Source organism: Gavialis gangeticus, unplaced genomic scaffold (genome assembly GCF_001723915.1).
Source record: "Gavialis gangeticus isolate Ggan-Ray unplaced genomic scaffold, GavGan_comp1, whole genome shotgun sequence".
In the NCBI taxonomy this organism is placed as follows: Eukaryota; Metazoa; Chordata; order Crocodylia; family Gavialidae; genus Gavialis; species Gavialis gangeticus.
The window spans coordinates 161,303,078-161,312,004 of NW_017728992.1; the positions used below are offsets into that span (position 1 = coordinate 161,303,078).

At 47.3% G+C, this 8,927-nt stretch overlaps 1 protein-coding gene across 2 annotated transcripts in view; it reads left to right on the top strand.

The window, feature by feature from the left end:
• The window catches only part of SPAG1 (sperm associated antigen 1), a 70,898-nt gene that overhangs the window by 8,631 nt on the left and 53,340 nt on the right, over window positions 1–8,927 (top strand). For both annotated transcript variants that reach the window (XM_019528007.1, XM_019528008.1), the window contains 2 exons: window positions 3,040–3,107; window positions 5,384–5,502. In XM_019528007.1, the coding sequence (XP_019383552.1) occupies window positions 3,040–3,107; window positions 5,384–5,502 (187 nt within the window). The remainder of the gene's footprint in view (window positions 1–3,039; window positions 3,108–5,383; window positions 5,503–8,927) is intronic.

An 8,927-nucleotide genomic window follows, 5' to 3' on the forward strand; every position in this document is an offset into this window, starting at 1 on the left:
GGAACAGGGTGGGTGTGTGGGGAAGGGGGGTGTGGCCACAGGCAATGTGGGGTGTGGGAGGGGGTACAGGCGACACAGAGGGGGGTGGGGGACATGTCCCCTCCCTCCCCTCCAAGATTTCTGTGCCTACAGCAGGGTGCGGAGCTGCAGCCGGGCCGAACCAGCTCCAAGCAGGAGCTGCCTCCACAGCCCAGCTGGTAGGACCTGGCGCGCGAGGGAGTTTAGTACTACCATGACTGGCAAGGTGAGGCACCCCCTGCCCACCCAGCAGTAAGGGGGCACAACTCCATGCCAATGCTGCTGCCATACCTCGCCATGGTGGTGCTCCCTCCCACTCCATGTCCTGCTTGCTGGGCCACAGAAGCAGCTCTTGTCCTGAGCTGGTCTGGCCCAACTGCAGCCCTGCACCTCAAGCCCCACTGTGGGTGTAGAAATCTCAGGGGTCACATACCCCCGCCACGTCACCTTGGTCCCCCTCCCCTCTCTACTGTGTTACCTGTGCCTCCCCCTACCCCTCTCCACTGTGTTTCCTGTGGCCCACCCAACACGTCGTCTGTACCCCTCCTGTCCCCCCCCAACCCATTGCGTTGGTCCCCCCACCCTTCTGTGCTGTCGCCTGTGCTCCCTGACCCCCGATATGTTGCCTGTTCCCCGCGCCCCAATGTATCACCTGTGCCCTCTTCCCCACTCCCCCCATAGACTTATGTGGAGGGAGCTATGGGAGCTGCTCTTCACTGCTGCTTGCCTGCCATATGCATATACATGTGCATATGCACATGATGCCCCCTGCCCTCGATCACCGTCCTCACTCCCCCCAGTTCCAGGCAGCTCCTTGCAGACTGGAACTCATCCAGCCTGCAAGGGGAAAACCAGTTTCTTGCATTTTTCTCCTTTAAAGGAGAAAACCTAAATCTTTCCACAGTGAGAGGAAAACCTGGATCCCCGGTAAATAGCTCAGGGCCTCAGTTATCATTCTTAAGCACATCACCTTACATCCAGCACGCTCAACATAACTGAACCCATCTTTTACAGCATAAAATAATGTAGAAATATTCCATTATTTTTCTCGGGTTTGGGTCCCAATAGCCCTCTTCCTGAGGGGGTCCAGCATCCTCAGCCCCCCATGTACTCGGCGTCAATACACCCTTCTGAGAACAGGTTTGCAGAATGGGACCTTGTATTTTGTTTGTGGGCCATAGTTTCTCACCAAAATTGCATCTAGCTGATACTGTAAATAACAGCTAGTTGCTTCTTTAACTCCACACTCTTTTTTTTTTTAACAAGATAATTTTTTACAGACCAGGCTTTCTGGTCACTCATTGATGACCAGAAGGATCCTTCTATATGCAGGTCTTACCCTTATGGGCAGAAATCATAGGATCAAAGGAAATTAGGGCTGGAAAGGACTTCATGTGGTTGTCTAGTTCAGGGGTTTTCAACCTTTTTGGATCAGTGTACCCCGGTAGCTGGACACTGAGCGGGGGTGGGGGAGTGGCATGTGGCTAAACACGGAGTAGCGGCAGGCAACGCGAGTGAGCGTCCCCCCACCATTGTGTCTGGCTGGGCGGGCAGCACCTGCACAACAGCACAGGATGGTGCATGACTGTGCTCGGTCCCTGCCCACCCACACATACCCCCTAGATCCTTCTCAAGTACCCTTGGTCTAGACAACCCTTGGTCTAGTTCAACCCCTGTTCATCTCTGACTAGACAATCCCAGCCAAATGTCTGTCTAACCTGCGCTTGAAAATTTTCAGGGATATACATTCCATAACTTTTCTATGTAGTCTGTTCCAAAACTTAATCTACCTCCCAGTCAAAAAGTTCTTCCTAATCTCCAATCTAAACTTACTCTGCTGCAGTGTGAAGCCATTGCTCCTGCTTGTGCCCCTATAGCAGGGATGGGCAAAATGCGGCCCATGGGCCGGATGTGACCAGCCAGCCCAGTCTATCCGGCCTGCAGGGCACCTAAAAAAATTTAGAAAATTAATATTTATCTGCCCCTGGCTGCCTGTCATGCGGCCCTTGATGGCTTGGCAAAACTCAGCATGCAGCCCTCTGCCTGAAATAATTGCCCACCCCTGCCATATAGCCACAGAGAAAAGTATATCTCCATTCTCTTTATTATCACTTTTCAGGTATTTGAAGACTGTTATCAAATCTGCCCTCAGTCTTTTTTTCTCCAGACTAAGTAACCCTGGCTCCTTCAGTTTTTCCTCATAAGTCTTGCTTCCCAGCCCCCTCATCATTTTTGTTGTATTGCACTGGATTCTTTCCAGTCTGTCCACATCTTTCTTGAAGTGTGGGGCTCCAGACTGAACACAGTATTCCAGATGAGGCTTCATCACTATCAGATAGGGTAGAAGAACCACTTCCTTGATTTGCAGGTGACGCTCATGTTAATACAACCTAGTGTGCTGTTTGCTTTTTATGCAATAACTCTGCATTGGTGGCTCATTCAGTTTATCCAATGAAACCTGTAGGTCCTTCTCTTTAGTGCTGCAGTCTAGCCAAACATTCCCCAGTCTAGATTTGTTCATGTTCTAGATTTGTTCAATTATTCTATCCCAAATGCAGCTATTTGCACTTGTTGTTGAATCTCATCCGACTGAATACAGACTTTTTCCAATCCATCCAGGTCATTCTGGATCCTAGGCCTGCCCTCCATTGTCTGAAACTCCACCCAACTTTGTGTCATCCACAGTATGCTAAGCATACACTCAGTTCCATCATCCATATAATTAATGAAGATGATGTTGAACAGTACCAGACCTAGGGCAGACCCCTGGGGAACCCTGCTTGATACTTCCTCCCAACTAGACATTGAGCCATTGATGACTGTTAAAAATGTATGTCCAATACTTAATAGATTTTCTTTAAAACAGAAGTAATAACTAACCATGTTTCAAAACACTGTTCTGAGACCAATCACAAATGGTGTTAATTTCTCCTGTGGTTAAGTATGGGTTGAAAAATGTAAATTGCCTGTAAAGCAAATTGGATAAGAATTAATTTTCAGCCTGTTTGTGTTTTCTTCCAGAATCAAGGTTCAGGAAATAAACAAAGAAAGAAGAAGAATATACCACGGGATTACAGGGAATGGGACAAGTACGTTAAATACTCTCTTATTTTACATTTTTAGTGAATTTCCTATTTTAATTTTATTTTAAAGACCTGTTTTACAAATTTTACATTTTCATGGAATTATACAGTGTAGGGAACCTTGCTTTTAATAAAAATGTATGCATTGCAAAGCAAACAGTGCATAGTGGTACTAAAACTTGAGAAGAATAACATGAAGCTGCATAGCTTGTCTTTTTTTTCTAGGTAAATGTAGAGCAGAAAGTGAATAGAAAACATAAAAAGAAATAATTTGTTCCAAATTTCATTTTTTTTAGCAATCTAAGATGTTAACATATACATCTTCTTGGATAAGTCTTTCAATGTTACAATTTGTTGTTTGATAAGTTGGATTCATTGATAAAGTTTTTAAAAAATGAGATCTTATAAGGACATATTGATACATGACAACAAATAAGGAAATTAACAATTTGATTTTTACCTGAATGGTTTTGTTAAACAGAATCGTGTAGATTTTTGTGCTGTGTCAATCATTGTAGTGATTGGGTACCTTGGAAGCAAAGAGAAGAATCTCTGCTGCTCTACCAGATCATTGACTTCATAGTATGGGCCTTGTAGCAAGTGGATGTCTGCCAGTGCACATTTACATGGATGATCAGAGCTTTATATACCACCAGTTCCCTTCACTGGTAATAACTGGTAGTGAAGGGAAGTGGCAACAGTCACTGAATAGTGGGGGAATGACAGCAGTCAACCCTGGTGTGGTGGGATATAAACCCACAAAGCTTATGAAATGCTGGGTTATAGGATAAAGTCCCAATCTTCCAAACACTTCCAATCTATATGTAGTTTAGTAAAATAATGACATCTAAAATAAATTTAATAGAAATTCACCTTGCACAGAGGTGGGCAAAAGACGGCCTGCGGGCACAATTCAGCCCATGGAGGGACTTAGTTCAGCCCGTGGCAGGTCCCTTGCTCCTGCCTGGCCCAGGTGCTGTCTGGCTTGTGGCAAGTCCTGCTGCCCCTTGGAACACAGTAGGCCTGGGCTGGCTCTGCAGCTGGATTACTTTTCTAGGCAGCTTAGGTAGTGGAAGCTCCTTCTGACTGCCACTGCCACTGCCACTGACCCAGCCCTGTAGTACTGGCAGGCACCTGCGTGCACAGCCCTGACCCCAGCCCATCCTGCGTCCTCTCCAGACTCATTCCAGTGGAGCAGGCCAGCTGGAACCTATGCACATAGCCCTGACGCAGCCCACCCTGCACCTGCTCCAGACTTGCCCGCCGATGCTGAACACTAGCAGCGGCTGAGCAGAAGCTCCTGCTCGGCATGGGGTGGGAGCGGGGTGGGGAAAGCAGCCCTTCCCTTTCACCACTACCAGCTCCTTCTTGCTGCAGCCACCCAGAGCCTGCAACCAGGCTTCCCTGCTGGTCCTCTGCACTGCCACCACTGCCTCACTGGGTGGCCCAATGACTGTGGCAGAGAGGAGTGGCAAGGCAGCCTGGGCACGGGCTCTGGGCAGCTGCAGCAAGAGTGGCCCAACAGTGGCGAGTGGAGTGGGTGCTTTTCCCATGGGCCCAGCAGCAGCTTCTGCCCAGCTGCTGCTGCTGCTCAGCGTGGGTGGGCAGTCCAGAGCAGGCACAGGGTGAGCTGGGTCAAGGCGGGTTCTGTCTACTCCTAAGCTGGTCCACTTGGCCAGGCTGAGTCCTGAGCGGGCGTGGGGTGGGCTAGGGCTGTGCGTGCATGTCCCTGCTGGTACCGCAGAGCCGGGGCCAGCAGCAGTTGTAGAGAGAAGGAGGCATCAGCACTGCCTTGGCTACCTAGAGAGGCAGGGCAGGTGGGGTTGGAGCTGTGTGCTATTAGCGGTGGCACGTGAGCTCCAGGCTGTTGTGGGGGTGGTGCTGACCAGCTCATGGCAGCTCCACAGAACTGCCTATGTGGCCTGTGGGCCCAAATAATTGCCTGCCTCTGCTCTTGCATCTAGTCCAGGGTTGACTTGAGAAACAGTTACTTAAATGTTCCCTAATGCTTGGACTACCATAATTTGACAGACAAGTTTTTGGGAGTATTTATAGTGGATGGAATGAAAGAAGGCATACAGAAAGGAAATGGAGATACAATATACTATATTATCTTACCTACAGTATAATATAAGTCTGTTTATTTTGGATGGTTCAAACAGACCAAATCACTCTTTATAGCTGATTTGTTTTCTTTACATAAGAAACATAGTGTATCCTTTTTCTGATGGAGCAATCGTGTTATGCTGCATTATTATATATTTGCATGGTTTTAATTTAAGATTTGATGTGGAAAAAGAATGTTCCAAAATTGATGAATGCTATGAAGAAAATAATTCAAAATCAAGTCTTCTTACCAGTTCAAGTGGGCCCAAAATTGAGACGACAATAGATATAACAGGTAAATGCTGACTTAGAAATTGTTTTTTTCTTTCGATTATATATTCAACTAATTTTAAAGAGTGCAGTATTCATGCAAACTGAAGAAACACATTACAGAGAAAAAATGCTTTTGCTATGTATTATTTCTTACTTCATCTCTCACAGGAAACAGAAGTGGCATCCTGTTTGTGTTAGGCTAGTTTGGAAAGGGACCATATTTACAGACATTCTGGTATAGATTCTGATAATATTTATTGTTGGGAGGAAAATCTCTTTTAAAGCCAATGTAGAAAATTGTTTTTGGAATGGGGCCACTGGGTAAAAGTATAACTTCAAGATGAGTACTGCTGGAGTGATGTAACTGCTATGGTCCAGGAATATAGGAGAGGCAAAAACTTTTGGGTGGTATCTTTTATTGGACCAGCTGTGTAGATGGGATAGACTTATACAAGCTTTCAAATGCAGTGTATTCTTCCCCAGGTCAAATGCATTGCATTTGAAAGTTTGCCTTAAGTCTGTCCCAACTATGCAGTTGATCCAATAAAAGATCTGTTACAAAAAAACCTTGTTCTTCACATAACATCAAGATTTGATTCCCCATTTCCCCTCCCCCCCATAGTAAATAAAGGCTTTTAAATGTGTCAGAACCTAATTAGGATAGTCACTTGTAAGAAAAAATATCATATTTACCCAAATCCAAGATGACTCTCTGAATTTAAGATAACCCCCCAATAATTAGATTAAATACATGGAAAAATTATAAATGTTATAATTTTCCATATATAGAATCTGATTATTGCCGGGTCATCTTAAATTTGTCTCCCTCTGCCACTGATGCTGTGGGGGAGGGAGTGGCAGGAGGGAAGGTGGTGCGAGAGATAGTTGGGGGAGGGGTCAAGCAGCTTGATTTTTGGCCTCCCCCTTTTCTGTACCCTCTTTTGCTGATGCCTGCCTGACCCCCATGGCTATCTGCCCCGCTGTAGCTTCTGCTACCTCTGTCTCCCCACCCACAGTCCTTTTTCCCCCACTGCCTCTCCTGACCCCAGACCTCCCACTGCAGCCTTTGCTCGGGCTCCAGGGCCTGGACAGAGTTGCAACTGATACCATCAGCTGTTACTGGGCCAGGCTGGGGCTGGAGTATGCCCTAGGTTGCAATGGAGCTGGAGTGAAGGTAAGTGGTCGGGGTCTAGAACAGAGGCGGTAGGGAGGTAGGCAGCAGCTGTGGCTCTGATCCTGACCCTGATCTTGACCCTGAGTTGCAGCTGGACCTGGAGTTGCAGCAGTCACCTGCTGCCCTGCCACCTCATAATTAAATCCAAGACAAGGGGCTTCCCCCACTATTTAAATGAGAAAGAAAACCTTGTCTTGTATTCAGGTAAATATGGTAATTTTAAAATTCTTGGTTATAAAAACTACTGTCTAATGCCATTTTTTCTATAATATTGACACTAGATTTGGATTGTACCATTATTTTTGAGTGCTGGGCTGCTAGCAATGTGTTTTGAGGTAAAATTGTTGTATTTTAATTATTTGAAAAAACATACATTAACGTTTTCTTACTGAGCTGGTCCAGCTTTGGGTATATTAATAGTTTCAAGATACTGCAGAATTAAAACTTTGTCTGAATATAGATCTGCTGGAAACCTTGTTCTCTTCCTCAGTTATCTTCTGGTGACCTGGCATCGTATCCCCTTTCAACACAATAACCTATTTTGTCAAATAGCCAGGGGATGATAATTGTTTTTCCAGAAAAACTGAAACAGCATTTATTCAACAGTGCAAATTACTTATCCCAACATATTACATTCTAATATCACTGCAGAAAAATCAGTTGTTCAGCTGAAATCATTCTTCTGCATAGTGAACTTGTCAAGGTGACAGCATAGTGATTTTGTAGAAAAGAATATTTGTAACAAAAATGGATATAAAATCAGTTTAATATTTTAATACACTTTACAAATAGTATTTATTATATGTTTAATAATGGAAGAAAGTTACAGATAGTAATGGCCTATGTGACAGGGGGTAAGCTCAGGGCTGAGTCTCAAGTCAGCCCACCCACCTGTCTATGGGGCAGTCTGCCAAGTCTCACCTGCCATAACTTTGCTGTAACAATAAACTGGTGGTAAATGCCGGGAGGCTGCCCATTACATGCCCTGATGCCAGGGGGCGCTAGCCACAGCTCCATATCATCCCTACACCGTGGCCCATGCCTCGCAGATGGCATCCAGTATGTCACTATGTTTCCGACCTAAAGCCGGGCTAACTTAGTCCTACGTCAGGTCTCATTCACTCACACACTCATATCGCCCCTCTCTCACAGGGTCTCTTGCCCGCCACACTATACTGTGCCCCCTTCACTCTGCCCTGCTCCCTTGAGTAGCCCTGTAGGCCATCAGGCTTATCCGAGTCATGCCTCAGGTGGCAACGTGGTTTTTTGGGCCTCTCCTGCAACCCTCACCTGGGTAGGGGCCAGCTGATTCACCAAACCGAGTACTAACTCTGCGCTAGCACCTCACTGGGCTTCTCACACCCTACACCTTTATCTCATGGGGGTTGGCCCATGTGCTACCCTCCTAGCCATCCCACAGCCCTACTCGGCACAACCCCTTGGGCTGTTCTTCAGGCTGACCCTCAGCCCTACTCAACCCCTGTCAGGGCCTTCCCTACTGCCCCCTCTCTGGGGCTACACAACTACCCCCCCCCCTGGGGCCACCAAGGTCTTTCACCCCTGCGGGTTCAGGTTGGCACTGCCATATCTGGCCCTACTCCTTTCCTGGGGTTTTGCACCCCCTGGGGCTTAGGTGACTGTAGTTGTGCTTGGCTCCCTTACCCACAGTGTTGTGGGGGCTGGGATTATTAGGGTGCCCTTGCCCGCCTTTCACCAGGGAGGTGAGCAGTCCTGGTATTTGAGTGGGGTTGCCACACCACTGGCAGTCCCACCAGGCCTTCCTTCCCCAGCAGGGTGCAGTTTTAGGTCATGCCCAGGACCAGGAGCCTCCAAGCCTTTCCCCTAGCTCCTGCCCTTACCTGCAGGGTGTTCCACACTACAAAGGAGCCAGAAGGTGCTGCTCCCTTGGCTGCAAGCAGTTAACTGCTGTCTCTACTTGGATGACCTTTGTTTGAAAATGGCTGCCTTAATCAGGTACCTGTCGGCTGCCTGCTCCAGTCCTTAAAGTTGCAGTTACCAAAAGTGCATTGCCACAGCCTATATAATATACTAGCAAATTGCCTGTCGAGAATGATGGTGGGGACAGAGCAGGGATGGTGGGGACAGGGGTTGGGGGGTGAAGCCAGCACCATGCTGCTACCACCCTGCACTGCTACTGCCACTGCCTCCATGGAGCAGGGCTGGGGGAGGGGCATTGCTGGCCTCACCACCCCAGCTCCATCCCCTCTGTTCCTCCTATCATGCTCCCCCCCTACCCCCACCTCTCTGCATCC